Below are 16,479 nucleotides of genomic sequence, written 5' to 3'. Positions count from 1 at the left end.
AATGGATTCGATCCTGCTATCCCTGCTAATTTCCGGCCTATATCATTGCTACCGGCTCTAGCAAAAGTATGTGAAAAGGTCGCCTTCACTCAGCTAGACCAATTCGTCGAAAATTCTCAGGCTCTTCATCCAGCACAGTCAGGCTTTAGAGCAGCCTACAGTACGGAGACGGCGCTGGTGGAAATATCCGATGCCATCCGGGAGTGCCTGGACGAAGGTGGCAGAGCGGCTCTGATTTTATTAGACCTATCTGCCGCCTTCGATACCGTCCCTCACTCCCTTCTGCTTACCAGACTAGCGGCCATAGGCATTACAGGCTCTGCCCTTGACTGGCTAACGTCTTTTTTGGACAATAGATCCCAACAAGTCTGGATGCCGCCTTTCGCCTCCTCCCCCAAGAAACTTGCAACGGGTGTACCCCAAGGCTCTACCCTCAGCCCCCTGCTTTTTAATATATATCTCACCCCGCTCATTTACCTCGCTGAACAACTGGGAGCAAAAATAATGGCCTACGCTGACAACACTCAACTTCTGTTCACGTGGCCCAAAAACAACCTGGATACATCTGGATCCCAAACCTGCTTGTCATCTGTCTTTCGTTGGCTTGCCCTCGCCCAATTAAAATGCAACGAAAGCAAATCGGAAATTTTACTATATGGCTCCTGCCCAGACAACTTTGGCAACTCTCTCTGGCCGGCCGATTTACCCTGCCCTAAATCTATCGGAGGCCCTGCCAAAAATCTCGGCGTCTGGTTTAACAATGACCTCAGATTTGAAGGTCATTTAAAAATACTCACCGGGATCTGCTTTTCTACACTTAAAACTTTACGCAGGTTCTTTCCACTTCTCCCGAGAGCAGCCAAAGAGACCGTCATTCGTGCCCTTATATTATCCAGACTGGATTATGCTAATGGCCTCTTCTGCGGCCTTCCTGCCAATCTGATCCATCGCCTCCAAGCTGTACGGCTTTTGTTTAATATTCCTAAAAGCTCAAGTGTCCGTCAACCTCTTCGCACCCTACATTGGCTCCAGGTTGCCCACAGGATTTTATTTAAAATCCTTGTCCTTGCCTATCGAGCTGTCCATCAAGCTGGTCCAGTTTACCTGAGGAAAAGATTCTCCCTATATGCTCCCAATCGCCCCCTCAGATCAGCCAATCTGCACCAAATGACTGTCCCAAAATTCAAATACAGCAGGCTCGGTGGCCAATCCATCTCAGTTAGAGCGGCGAGAGCATGGAACACCCTCCCGCAGCAGCTAAGAACAGCTCCCTCCATCTCACTGTTCAAGAAGGGACTGAAGACCCACCTTTTTAACATCATTGTTTAGGGTCCCCCTCTGCCTTGCCTCTCACCCCTTTCGCGCCAGGATACTATTTTTTTTGTAACAGAGCGCGCTATAAAAGCCTATAATAATAATAATAATAATAATAATATTGCCCTTGCTCTGTACAAATGGGAATCTGTGTGTGCGCTGTATTTCACTCTCCCAGTTCCAACCTGTTATATCCGGCAATGCACCTCTGAGCAGTTCAATTACATATGCCCTCACGTCCTGGCCCTCCTTCCCCTCTGCCACACCCAGTAATCGTATATTATTTCTTCGCTGCCTATTCTCAAAATCCTCGAGTTTCCACAAAACATCTGATGTAGTTTTTTCTTGATCCTGTTTAAAGTCTTGCCACTTATTAACTTCATTTTCCAAATTGCCGGTTCTTTCCTCCACTTCAGTGACTCTTCCCACTAATTCTGTGTATAGTTTATTAACCTTCCTGAGGGAACCTTGTATCTTCTTACTCTCCTGTCTCGCTCTACGGCTCTCCACTCTAGCCTCCACTTGAATCTGTTTCAGCATTGAGTACATCGTTTCAAATCCAAGCGGATCTTGGCCTTGACCTGGAGTCTGCCTCTGTGACATATCTTGAGTTGGTACAGAACCCGGTGCCTCTTGGTACAGTTGTGATGTCGCAGAATAATCCCAATGCAGTCTTTTTACAACCTGTACTTGTAGGGGGCTTGCGCCGTTTTTAGATCTATTCCGTCTCTTTCTCAGAAGGGTCTTTGATTTACGTCTGGAGGGGGGTTTATGAACTGTATCTTCCCTCAGGTCTGAGCTATCTGAAATATCAGAGTCTAATCCAGAAGGGAGTGATTCTGCTTCTATATCAGTATCAGTTTCTTTTGAGGCATTAGTTAACTCTGGGCTTGAACCTGCTTCACTCCCTCCCACAGCTCCTTCCTCCTCATCACCGCCCTCGTTGAGCGAGTAGAAACAATCATCACTGGGTGAACCGGGGTTTAGGCCAGAGTGCAGAGTAACACCCATAGGGTTAGAATCCGAGTCTAGTACAATCTTATCAATCTGTGGCACTGTTGATATGGGCATTATCTCCCCACCTCCGTCTTGCTCCTCTATACCAATGGTATTTTCTATACATATTATGTCCTCAATATTCGCTTGTGTTGTTACTCCTACTCCCTCCATACGCTCTGATAACAGTTTCACATTAGGCAGGGCCTCCCCTTCCTCCTGAGTTACCTGTTTTTGTATTATCTCCATGTTCGCCGATATCTGAATGGGAGCAGATGCAATATCTGAGCCCTGGATCTCGTTCCTCTCATTCCCCGGCAGAGCACATACTCTATCTGGCCGTTCTGAATCATTCTGCACATCCTGGAGCGGGACCTGTCCTGACCTTTGATCCAGCTGCCCCGGCTGCCCCGGATGCTCTGTCTGCTGAGTCTGCGAGGTCAGTCCAGACCGATGCTCCGCCCCTAATCCCGCCCCTGCACGCCCTCCTACCTCGCCGCCAAGACATGGAACTCCCTCCCGACCCACCTCCGCCTGACCCAGGACCACCTCGCCTTCAGGAAGCAACTCAAGACCTGGCTGTTCGAGCAGTAGCGGACCCCCCTCCCCTAGCGCCTTGAGACCCTCTGGGTGAGTAGTGCGCTATATAAATGCTTTGATTGATTGATTGATTGAGCACCAACGCCCGCGTGAAAAACACTGTATTGGTTCTCAGTTGACATAAGTTCCATCCACAAGTCCTATTCTGGTAGAGTAAGATACATATACCTTCAAAGTCTAATACAATTACTAACAGATTCCTGCTTTCTGCATCAGCACACTTTTTTACCAAATGAGCGTCCAATCGGATTAAACATGGAGACAGAACATTGTGAGTCTTGGGCTCTAGATTGTTGAATGCATTGAACCCACACTTAAGGGGAGAGCCCGGAAACATGATTTTTAGAACGGGCATGTAAATGAAGTGCTCCATCTTGGCTTCAATTACTCTATTTGCAGCTGGTGATAGTACTGAAGAATTTCCAGCTGCGCCCACTGTCATTGATTCTACTTTAAATTTCCCACTGTAGTATACCAGCATAAACACTGTAGAACATCTAAAGTGCTTCAAAGTGTGCTCTCTGCTCTGCACATCCTCTTTATAAATGGCCACATAAGAAATGAGTGATAAGACCTCCCTTTGTAAACCCTCACTCAGAACGTTTGTATTGAACTTGCACCGCCATCTCCTATGAGCATAGTCCATCATGACCACTTGAGTTCACATGACCACTATGCATGCAGGTGGTGACTGTGTTGCATTGCCTCCTGGCTAGATGAGCCCGGAGGCAAAATACAAGCTACGTACATCTTTGAAAATTATATTTTTTGTTATAAGAGTTTGAAGTTATATGATACATTACGGGACAAACATGCTGTTGCAGAGGAATGTTTAGAGGGTGGAAATGAGAAGGGTATGTAGTCAGAAAACAGAGGACTTCAGGTTGGAAAAATTCAAAGCAGCACAATGGTGTGCCATGCAGGACTCAGCAGCATAAAGACAAGACGTCATGCAGACATGGGGAGAATGCGAAAAGGTAATGAACTAAAACCAGTAGAGATCATTATTTTTGGAATAGGACTGAACCTTATTTGAAGTTAACTAAAAGTCTGAATATAAAACTAAAATTAGCCAAATTTCAGGCTTTAGGATTGTTATGTTTTATGCCCAGTAACGTTGTACTGTAGTACAATCCATTATAGGTATTTATTTATTCCAATTATTTGACCTAATGCTTTTCTACAGTGATTCTAGGCTGCATTAGCATTAATATGCTTTATATAAAAAAGCATAATGCATAGAAAGGAGGATCTGCTTGCTAAAACTATGATGACATCGAGTAAAAGTATCCATTAAAAAAAAGCTTACTATGCACTGACAGCAGCCATGCAGGTAACAAAATTAAAATAGAAAGCAACAGTTTTGAGATCTGGGAGCATACAGTCAAATAGAAGGTGCTTCGAGAAGACAGGTCAGGTCGCCAGTGAAGGGTGAGAAAGATTTTTAATTTGCAAATATGCAGGTCATATTATATCATTCTCTATTTCATAAAACCATGTCAACCTAAAATCACATACCACAAATTTAATATATAAATGTAATCAGACCCTGGCCTTTATCACAGACTAGAATCATATTCAGTAATGACAGTGTTTATTATCATAATAACCAGAACTTAAAAAAAATAACAATGTTTGAAACAATATAGGTAAAAAAGTAAAGAGAGACATCATCAGCCAGGCTGTCTTGAATCCAGTGGCAAACTGAGCAAGGGACCCACGTCTGGGCATACCCTGCCAATTTAGGGCAAACTTAGGGCGAACAAAGCAAACACAAAGAGACGATGGATGGAGCGCTGACACGTTTCAGACACTCACATCCATCATCGTTCTTTAGCTCACGTCGCCACTCCAGTATGGACACAGCTCTATGCAAATCTGTCTTGAGCCTGTGCCTCATAGGAACAGTCCAGCCTGAACTGCCAAGCATGTCTTCCCTGGACCCGAAAAAAGCATCCTGGGACCAGTTCCGGGCTAACAGCCCTCAACAGCCAGGCTAGCTTGAATCCAGTGGCAAAGTGAGCAAGTGACCCACGACTTGCCACCACAAGTGGGACGGGTATCTCCAGACGTGGGTCCCTTGCTCTCCATGCCACTCGAGTCAAGCTATCCTGGCTGATTAGGGGTTAAACCCAGAAACCAGTCCTAGGATGCTTGTTTCTAGTCCAGGGAGGACCTGGCCTGGCACTTCAGGATGGACTCCTATTGGGCACGGGGTCAAGACTGATTTGCATATGGCTGGGTTCAAACTGGAATAGCACAGTGAGCAAAAAAATGCAATTAGGACCAGATCTCTGTACTGGGGTGAATGTATGAGATTGTTCTGCATTCTGTCAATCAATTGTTCTTTTTGCATTTGTCACCCGAGTGGGACGGGTATGCCCAGACGTGGGTGGAGTTAAGCTATCCTGGCTGATGATGGGTGAAACCCCGAAACCAGTCCTAGGAAGCTTGTTTAAAGTCCAGGGAGTACCTGGCCTGGCAGTTCGGGCTGGACTGTTCCCATTAGGCACAGGGTCAATATTGATTTGCATGTGGCTGGGTCCAAACTGGAATGGCATTGCAAGCAAAAAAAAAGATTTAGGACCAGAAATCGGTACTGGGGTGAATGCATGATATTGTTCTGCATTCTGTCCATCAATAATTGTTCTTGTTTTTCAGCCAAAGCAGATAAATATTTTAATGCACATTCACTTTACGTACCCCAGCTGCTTTTAGTAAAGGTTTCAAGCATGTTTTCCTCTCCATTAACTGTTTTGCTACTAGGCCTTCCCCTCTCCCCTCCCCAACCCCCCGCCCTGTTCTAATAATTTTTTTGTCTTGTTGGCGTTGTTTGTGCTTAGGGCCCGGCATAAATGGTATCCCCGCCAAATGTGATACCTTGTCTTCCAATATCATGGGAATTTTAAAGGTACCCAGGGTTTGTGAATTTCACCTGGAGGGGACCCAGAAATTAGCCAAAATACAGCAAAAAATGTTTGGGGGGAAAATGGGGGAAAAGTGCTACAGAAGAAAGCATCTGTTTTTCCCCTGCAAATGATTTCAACAAAGGGTTTGTGGTGTTGAAATCATGATCTTCCCAGCTTTCAGGGACAAGCATACTTTTTTCAGAAAACCAAAGTTTTTTACACAGTTTTGGCATTTTACTGGGGCATACCCTATTTTTGCAACTTTTTGAGCTTTCGACGTCCTTCCAGTTAGTGGTAGAAATGGGTGTGAAAGCAATAATGGATCCCAAAAGCTATATATTCCTGAAAAGTAGCCAAAATCTGAATTCAGCAAGGGGTCATCCTTCAAGGTTTTTATAAAAACTAACAGTTGAAAATAGCAATGTACTGTTACATCCGCTGGACCCTTCTAGTTGTGGGGACATATAGGACTTGTAGGTTCCCCAAGAACCCGAGGAACCCAGAGCCAATAACTGAGCAGCGTCTTACAGTGTTTTTTCATTGTGTACCGGGTATACAGCAATTATTTTGGTAAAATAGAAAGAGTGAAAAATAGGTATCAAAGACACCTATGTATTTCTGAAATGGGAACAAAATATAGAGTTTAGAAACAGTAGCTATTTGCACATCTCCGAAAATGTGGTTATCCATATTAGCCTTTGAATTGTAGGACATTTGACATGGTGACTTCTTTTTTACACATTGTCTTACATTAGGAAGGCAGACATGCATACAAAGTCAATAGGTAATAACAGTTGCTCTACAATTCTGAGTTCCCATATGTCTATTGATAAAAATGATACCTAACTTGTGTGGGTAGGGCTAGTGCCCACGACAGGAAACGGCCCAAAACGCAACGTAGACACACCACATTTTTACAGTAAAAACTGACACTTTTTTTCGCGAAGTGTCTAGCTGTGGATTTTGAACCCTAGCTCCACCGGCACCTTGGAAAACCTAACAAACCTATACATTTTTGAAAACTAGACACTCAGAGGAATCCAGGAGGGGGTGACTTGTGTGGTTCTCTCCAGGTTCTGTTATCCAGAATCCCTTGCAAACCTCAAACTTTGTAAAAAAAAAAACAATTTTCCTCACATTTCTGTGATGGAAAGTTATGGAGTCTGCGTGGGTCCACAATATTACACCCACCCAGCATTCCTTTAAAGTCCTGAGATAAAATGGTACCTCACTTGTGTGGGTAAGCCTAGTGCCTGCAACAGGAAACAGCCCAAAACGCAACGTGGACAAACCACATTTTTACAGTGAAAACCGACCCTTTTTTGGCAAAGTGCCTAGCTGTAGGTTTTAAACTCTAGCTCTGCCAGCACCTAGTGAAACCTAGAAACCTATACATTGTTGAAAACTAGACACCCAGGGGAATCCAGGAGGGGGTGACTTGTGTTGCTCTCACCAGGTCATGTTACTCAGAATCCCCTGCAAACCTCAAACTTTGTATAAAAAAACAACATTTTCCTCCTATTCCTGTGATGGAAAGTTCTAGAATCTGCTTGGATCCAGATCAAAATGTCACCCACCCTGCATTTCCCAAAGTCTTCTGATAAAAATGGTATCTCACTTGTGCGGGTGGTCTAGTGCCGGCGACAGGAAACGGCCCATAATCCAACGTGGACCCACCACATTTTTACAGTGAAAACTGACCCTTTTTTTGCAAAGTGCCTAGCTGTAGATTTTGAGCCCTAGCTCTGCCGGCGCCTAAAGAAACCTAGCTAATCTATACATTTTTTAGAACTAGACACCAAGGGAACTCCAGGAGAGGGTGATTTGTGTGGCTCTCACCAGGTTCTGTTACTCAGAAACCCCTGTAAACCTCAAACTTTGTCAAACAAACAACATTTTCCTCACCTTTCTGTGATGGAAAGTTCTGGAATCTGCTTGGATCCACAAACCTCTACCCTCCCCGCCTTCCCCAAAGTCTTCCGATAAAAATGGTACCTCACTCACGTGGGTGGGCCAAGTTCCCAAGATAGGTAAGGGCCCAAAATGTATTGAGGAGACATCCAAATTACCTATCACAAAACAACCTGGTTTTGCAAGGGGGGGATCACCTGGGTTTTTGGCCCCGGGCTTGGTGGCCATCTTGGGAATCTACCAAACCCACACATTATTTATAACTAGACACCCGGGGGAGTCCAGCGAGGTATGGCTTGCGTGGACCCCCAAAGTTTTCCTACCCAGAATACCCTGCAAACCTCAAAAAATTAGCTGAAAAAAATCAAATGTTCTCACATTTCTGTGTGGGAAAGTTGTGGGATCACCAGGCTGACACAAATGTTCTACCACCGAGCGTTCCCCAGGTCTTCCGATAAAAATGGTACCTCACTTGCATGGTTGGGCCAAGTACCCGCGACAGGCAAAGGCCCAAAACGTATTGAGGGGACATCAAAATTACCTATCACAAAACAACCTGGTTTTGCAAAGGGGGGTTCACCTGGGTTTTTGGCCCCGGGCTCGGCGGCCATCTTCGGAAACTAACAGACCCGGGCATTTCTGAAAACTAGATACCTGGGGGAGTCCAGTGAGGTATGGCTTGCATGGACCCCCCAACGTTTTCCTAACCAGAATACCCTGCAAATCTCAAATTTTGCTGAAAAAATCAAAATGCTCTCAAATTTCTGCACGGGAAAGTTGTGGGATTACCGAGCTGACACACATTTCCTACCACCCAGCGTTCCCCCAGGTGTCTCGATGAAAATGGTACCTCACTCGTATGGGTGGGCCTAGTACCCACGACAGGCAAGGGCCCAAAACATATTGAGGAGACATCAAAATTACCTATCAGAAAAATACCTAGTTTGCAAAGGGGCACCTGGGTTTTTGGCACTGGGCTTTGCGTTTTGTACTTTGAGAGTGACCCCTTAGCACACCAGGGGAAGAGGGTACTTTAAACAGTAAAGAAAAAGGGGTTTCTTCCCTTGGCGGACAACTAAAGTTACATACACATAATAATTATCTTGGTCAACTAAACACAAAAATTAGGTTCTGTACACTGTAATACACCCACACAATAGCAGTATAGTTTTGTTATTTATTTAAAATATTGTTTTTCTTTCTGTGTGGTGTGCTACTTAAAAACAAATTATTACACACCTTTTAAAAACAATTTACAATTTCATTAACATCATTTTGTACACATACTAATAAAAACCCATTAGATCACATTACATCACAGTTAATTTTACATCAATTAAAAAAGAGAAAACAAAAAGTCACATTTGAGGGAGAGACAAACAGACACTTCTTATTGGTCTTTCTATTTTGCACATCTGAAACCTAATATTCTCAAAATCTAAACCTGGACCCGTTATATGTCTTGTCTACAGGATAGATTTGGTTTCTTTGGTTGTGCAGTAGTGGCGTCAACGTGTTTCGATGGCTTTTATTGATACTCTGCCATCTTTTTCAAGACTAAATGATCAGTCTCTCCTGTTTCTAAGCACTGGTTGGTTGCCACTTTTAAAAGAGTTCCTGGTTACATCACCCGTAGTCGTATCTGTACGGTTTCTCTCGCATCATCTTTTTGATTCTTAATACGTTCCTTCTTGATATTAAAAGGTACTTCTCCTAGGGACCGCTCTTCCTGTTTATCACCTTATTACTTGTTTTTATAACTGGCACTGACCCTGGCGGTTCTTCCTTTGGGTTTGACTATCTGTCGTTAATCCTTTTAATTTGCCCGAAATGCTGCTATTTTGCGATTTGTGAAGTGAGGAGTACGGAAGGCTACCGGGAGTGGGAGACCTTGGATGATCCACTATTAGAGATACGTGATCTTTACCACAGGAACAAACCACCCCGAGCAAGTCTTTACCCCTGCAAAATCACGAAACTGCTATCTAGAAAATACTAGAATACTAGCATACTAGAATACTTTTCTTCTTCTTTTTCCTCTTTCTATTCATGCTGCATTCTGCAGCACGCATAGAAAGAGGAAAATGCCATCAATGATTATTTTTGGGCAAGAAGTTGTGTATCAGGCTTGACATTAGAATCATTCCCATTGTGACACTGAATTAAACCTCAAGGTTAGATTGAAACAACGCTTAAGTTATTAGCAAACTTAAAGGCAAATGCTCAAAAAGATATAGTTCAAACTTTGTTTGCAGCAGAACTTCATGTTCGGAACACTTCTCTTTATTCCAAATGTCCTCCAACACCCTCCAAGGAAGCAAATATTCTTAACATAAACACCCGTGAATCCACATCTCAGGTAACTGGCGCAGTTGCATTGTATCACGATTGCCTAGCCAGGACTCTATTGGACACAATAAAAAGGCATACTCAATACCTCAAGGTGGCTGCTATAACCAAAGGCAGATTCTGATTTCAGGGGCTTCTGGCAAATGTAGCGCACCACTGGGAAGTTTTTGCCTAGTTTGCTCTCCACACACGCAAGGCCACTTACCAGACAGCACTGACACTCTGTGGAGTCAATTGCAGTTTGATCGGGGGGATTTGAGTTTATTTTCCAAAGCCAGCCGAGCCAATAATGGTAAGCCATACCTCCTTACATGCTTCTGGACAGAATGACCATCAGACCTCTCAAAATTAAAATGATATTAAATATTAAAACTGATAATCTATAAGTAACACTAGGAATTACTTTTGCAGATTCAAATCCATAGGTAACACTAGGAATTACTTTTGCAGACTAGGCCTTCAAAAAAGTGTCAACCAAAAATATACCATACATAACATTTAAGTAGCAAAGATGTTGATATAAACCAATTCTTTATGCTTCTTAACCTTTAGATTGTCACTAAGTGCAATTGCTAAGCACCTATACAATAAAACAGAGTTTGACTTTGTCCATTTTCTGGACAAATCATTTTTTAAATATTTCCCATTAATAATACCTGAGTTTTACTTGTATTAATTGTTTGTTTTGCACACAGTTCACCCCAAGGCAATCCCATTATTTTTGCAGGCCTATTATCATACTGTCTAGAATTACTAGGTCATCCACATCTAATAATGCATTTCTTTGTTCTCCAATCACTTGTGGTGAATGACGTATTGTATTTCTCAAGGTTTTGGAGGAGCTCGCGTAAGGTCTTTACATGGGGAAAATGTCCAAATAAACATTTGAGATATATCAGCCTTTTATAAAATCACTCAGTTGTACCCCAAGAAAGTTGCCATTGGCGTAGCTTTCCAGGTGTAGTACTGATGAGTTTTGGGAATATGGGAACATTGTAAATCTTCCCCGATGGAAAATAGTACTTCTTTGAGTGCACACTTACGTTTCCCTTTGAAAATCAGGCGCTATAAGTCTATGTCGCATTACTCTAACCTTCAAGAAGTGCCAATTACTCATGTAATGTATGATGCTATGTACAGTACTACTGTTTGAAGGGCGAACAATGTCAAATAGATAAATAAATAAATTACTCATCAATTTAAAGACTCTTTAAGACAAAAGCTGATATGGGAATGAAATGTACTCAACTGATTTTTTTTTTCTTGATTGCTCCCAGCATCCTCTTTAAATAGTCGCTTGTGTGAGGGCTATTACGGCTGGAATAACCACTATCATTCTGGCTTCTACTGCCCCCGCCTGAGTGATCCAGCTGAACAAATCTACTGCTGCGACCCTGGAAACCACTCCCTTAAGTACTGCTGCAGCCAGGTGGAGTTGGAAGCCCTCATGAACGTGAACCTATCGGAAATACTCTCCACAACGGTGCACAGGTACACAGCACCATGCTTGGCATGCCTAATTTGAGTGTTCCTTATGAATTACTTGAGCAAGTGAATTGCAAAGTTACAGAGGTAGGAGAGTTAAAAACATGCAGGCCCAATGAGTCTAGTCAATTGATTTCACCTTTCTTCCAATTGCTTCGATCTGGACAGTTACGCAGTAGAAATGGGAAGCAGAGAAAAACAAAAACCCATTGCATTCTTTACCAAACAGGTTTCTAAGAAGGAGGACAAAGCCGTAGCTTCTGATCCCATATACCTAAATCAGAGTAGTCCATAAATACTTCATCCTAATTACTATGTTTCTAAGGATGCACAGTCGCATTTCCCACCATGATGTAGACAAACATGCATATTTTATATACACAAGATGATGATGAAGTGGGAAATGCTTCTTATACTCACTGGTCTCAAGAAAGGTAAGAATAGTACTTACAAAGTGTGAAGCCGGTGAAGTGAGGTCAGTTATGCATACTCCATTAATGTAGCTCCCTTATGTGGTAACTAGAACTAACTACCCTGTCCCAAAGATACACAGAGGTGTTGCCAAAACGGCAAAATCTAAATAGAACAGCAGCAGAAGTTCACAAAGTTACTGCTGAATCTCTATAAAACACCAACAATGATGGACTTTATATAAATGATGGCCGGCACAGGTAAGAGTGGTGGGGTGGGGCGGTTAAGTCGAAATGCGACTGAAGAACTAAAATTAAATAAATAAAAAGCGAGCACAAGGTGAGTGGTTTTATTTATTTTTTAGGTCTCGCCTACGCAGCGCGCATGCTTTGCATAGGAGACCTTTAGCCGTCGGTCAGCTCTTTTTAGAAGCACATACTCGTGGCGGCATAAACCTTGCAGGAGCGTGCAGGGGTGCGCCACAAGCATGAGTATGTGCTTCCAAAAAGAGCAGACTGCGCGCGCACCATTCCCAGGCTCACCTCCTGCTCACCCCTCTCACTCTCTCACGCGCGCTCCCAAGAAGTAAAAGCAGAACTTGGATTTGTGTCTCACTCCGGGGCTCTTTCTCTCTCTTTCTCTCTCTCTCTCTCTCTCTCTCTCTCTCTCTCTCTCTCTCTCTCTCTCTCTCTCTCTCTCTCTCTCTCTCTTTCCCTGTCTCTCCTCTCGCGTTCTCTATCCCTATTTCTCTCTCTCTCTCTCTCCATCTCTCTCGCTTTTTTTCTTGGCCGGTGCATGCCTTAACTCTTTCCACCCAATGTGTTGCCTTTTCTGCTGTTTTTTGTTTTTGCTTTCTGCAGGCACACTTCCCCCACTTTAAATAAACTTTAGTTTACCTACTTCCATGCTCACGGCCTCGGGCGCTCTAATCCGTCCTTCCTAGTTTTTCTCTGCCGGCTCTCCTAACTCCTGCCCTCTCACCTTCCTCCGTCCCTCCCTTTTTTCCAAAACTGAGACAATTCGAAACGGCAGCTGGGAGGAGGCGCCAAGCTTGAGAATCTGAGTAAGCAGCTGACTTCATATTTGTATACTATTGACTTGCGTGCAACACATATATTAAAATATCGGCCTTACTGGCTTGGTGTAAAGCACATTGATTCGTAGATGCCCATAGTGCGGTGACTCGAACTTGACATTTCCATACTGAATCCCCTGGCTGACTTCTATAATGAAAGCGTTTGCAACGTAATACTTAGCAATCCAATATTTCACTAAATTCCAATTCTTTATTTTAAATAAACTTCTGCTGCTGTCGCAATCCCACCACATACTGCCTATGTTTACCAATACACGTCAGAGCACCTCAAAGCGCTCTGGCACGTGATTTGACCTCAAATTCTTGACACAGCAGTTGAAGGCCTGTAATATATTCCCGAATGAGTAGAGCATCCATTAGTTCTGTTGCCTGTCCCAGAAGTCAATTCCACATAGGTAGCCGGAAGCAGTCCCAGTCCGCTTTTGATGTCACAACCAGCGCTTTAAGTGGGCTGGGTCTCACCGGTCTCTACCCCTCTCTCTACCCACCTCTCTTTACCCACCTGTCTCTACAAACATCTCTACCTCTCTCTACCTCTCTCCCTATCCCTCTACCTCACTCCCTCTGCCTCTCTCTACATCTCTCTAGCTCTCTACTTCTCTACCTCTCTCTACCTCTACCTCTCTCTCTACCTCTCTACTTATACCTCTCTCTCTCCACCTCTCTCTCCACCTCTACCTCTCTCTCTACCTCTCTCTCTACCCCTCTCTTTATACCTCTACCTCTCTACCTCTCTCTACCTTTCTCTCTACCTCTCTCTCTACCTCTCTCTCTCTATACCTCTACCTCTCTCTACCTCTCTACCTCTCGCTACCTCTATCTCTCTCTCTACCTTTCTCTACCTCTCTACCTCCCTCTCTCTACCTCTCTACTCCCCTCTCTCTACCTCTCTGCCTCTCTCTACCTCTCTCTACCTCTACATCTCTAATTCTACCTCTCCCCTCTACCTCTCTCTCTGCCTCTCTCTACCACTCTACCTCTTTCTACCTCTCTACCTTTCTATACCTCTCTCTACCTCTCTACCTCTTTCTACCTCTCTCTACCTCTCTCTCTACCTCTACCTTTACCTCTCTACCTCTCTCTACCTCTCCCTCTACCTCTCTACCTTTCTCTCTACCTTTCTCTCTACCTCTCTCTCTCTACCTCTACCTCTCTCTACCTCTCTACCTTTCTACCTCTCTCTCTACCTCCCTCTCTCTACCTATCTGCCTCCCTCTCTCTACCTCTCTCCCTCTACCTCTCTCCCTCTACTTCTCTCCCTATACCTCTCTCCCTCTACCTCTCTCTGCCTCTTCCTCTCTCTACCTTTACCTCTCTACCTCTACCTCTCTGCACCTCTCTCTCTGCCTCTCTCTACCTCTCTGCCTCTCTCTACCTCTCTGCCTCTCTCTACCTCTCTCTACCTTTCTCTACCTCTAACCCTCTCTACACCTCTCTGTACCTCTCTACACCTCTCTCTACCTCTTTACACCTCTCTCTACACACCTCTCTCTACCCACCTCTCTCTACACACCTCTCTACACACCTCTCTCTCTCTCTTTACACACCTCTATCTCTCTCTCTACACACCCCTCTCTCTATCTCTCTCTACACACCTCTCTCTCTCTCTCTCTCTCTCTCTCTACACCTCTAAGTGGCAGCCGCAGCCTGCTTGCACTGCTTGTCCTTAAAAAAAAAAAGCATTGGCATAGCCAATAGGTCTCGCCTTTGGGACCTTATAAGTGTTTAGTTATCCAGTACAATATCCTTGGTGCAACAGCATCAAGTGTTGCTTGGCTAAACACTTATAAGGTCCCAAAGACGAGCCATATTGGCTATGCCAGTGCATTTTTATTTAATTTAACTTCTCCCGTCATATGCCAACTTACACGGCACCCATCCTGCCCCGGCCCAGCCTCACCGCTCTTACCTGTGCTGGCCGCTACTGCTTTACATTTTATAAGGTGATATGGGTGTAAATTGTAGAATATTTTAGCGTACCTCATAAAATTGAAATGCTTTTCTTCAATTTGTGTTTGGATTTAAAAGGGAACGTAGTTTGAAATGACTGTTATTTAGTTCCAAGTTTAGGTTTGTGTGCACTAACCACTGATTCTGAGCTTGTAGACACTACACCGCAAGATTGTTTAGCATAATGGCTCAGTCAAAGAGAGGTGTACATTCTCAAATGGTTGCACGACATAAATCAATGTTTCTCTTCTTTTTAAGGAGTCCTCTGCCAATTCTTGGGGTCGGATTTTATGGCCTGCTCATCTTCTTTATGATGGTGGTGGATTTCCTGTACTTCTACCGGCTCAACCAGCAGTCGTTTTACAATAAGCTCAACCAGAGACGCATTGGGAAATATCTGATGAGCTCCATTTTCCGTCGTGAAAATAGGCCTTCAAAGGACAACAAGGACTTAAGTACCACATGTGGCCTAAAAGAGGGGACAGGGATGATAGCTCATGTGATGACAGATATCAAGTGTGAAAAGTAACTAAGCAACCACAAGGAGTACAAAGTTGTTTTTCCGAAGAAGTGAAGTAAATAAGCAGGCGGGACGATGTTATGATGTACAGTAATATTTTGTACAAATGGATGGTTTAGGATTTTTCCACTGCATGCTAACAGAAAAAAAACAATAGAAAGAATATTTCTTTTGGTAATGCTTCAGATTTCCAAGTGACAAGACCATCGCTTTTTGAAAACAACTCCACAGACTTGTGTCCCAAGGCGATTCCTTTTCATTGGCACTCACTGCAGGTTGCTTGTTACATTATCAACCATAATTACATCAGCCTTTTAATAAATCACCTTCACCATATTTCCTGCAATTGCGTCAGTCAGGTACACTCATAAGTTTTTTCTCACCATCGACCTCCACTACACCCTTATTTTCCAATCAACCTTTTTTATACTCAATGATTTGTTCATAAATATAATTGAAACCCCCTTCTCTTTCGCTGCTTAAATATTTTCTCAAACTATCTGACATTACTTACTATTGTTCTCTGAATGTATTTATTAATAAATTACTATTTCAATTATATGTATTTAATTTGTTAATATTCAAATCTAGGTATTTCCTTTAAAATGAATGTTATTTCTTAGCCTAACCCTAGTCCTTTTTATTTATCTAACCAAGATGGTGTACTTACACAATATCAAGTTAGTAAAGTCGACCTACAATAACTCGGCTACCAGTGGCGACTCGCAGAGAGAGTGCTGCTTGGCGGTGGGGAGGGGAGGGGCAAGGTGGGGGTAATGGACTCCGACATGCGGAATGGAGTAAAGTAAGTAAATAAATGAATGAAATAATTTACCTTGCACTGGCTGCATCGCCAACTCGCCTAACTTGACATCTACTTAGCTTAACAATATATATATTTAAAGTGTGTAGATGTGGAGTTAAGAATAGTAAATATA

At 43.5% G+C, this 16,479-nt stretch overlaps 1 protein-coding gene across 1 annotated transcript in view; it reads left to right on the top strand.

The window, feature by feature from the left end:
• The window catches only part of LOC147733588 (protein shisa-like-1a), a 167,571-nt gene extending 151,420 nt beyond the window's left edge, over positions 1 to 16,151 (top strand). The window contains exons 3-4 of the mRNA XM_086958991.1: positions 11,357 to 11,570; positions 15,280 to 16,151. Of these exons, the coding sequence (XP_086815117.1) occupies positions 11,357 to 11,570; positions 15,280 to 15,550 (485 nt within the window). The 3' untranslated portion in view covers positions 15,551 to 16,151. The remainder of the gene's footprint in view (positions 1 to 11,356; positions 11,571 to 15,279) is intronic.
• Positions 16,152 to 16,479: the final 328 nt, after the last annotated feature.

This window comes from Lissotriton vulgaris, chromosome 2_1, assembly GCF_964263255.1.
Source record: "Lissotriton vulgaris chromosome 2_1, aLisVul1.2, whole genome shotgun sequence".
NCBI lineage: Eukaryota > Metazoa > Chordata > Amphibia > Caudata > Salamandridae > Lissotriton > Lissotriton vulgaris.
This window is presented reverse-complemented; position numbering and strand designations above follow the sequence as displayed.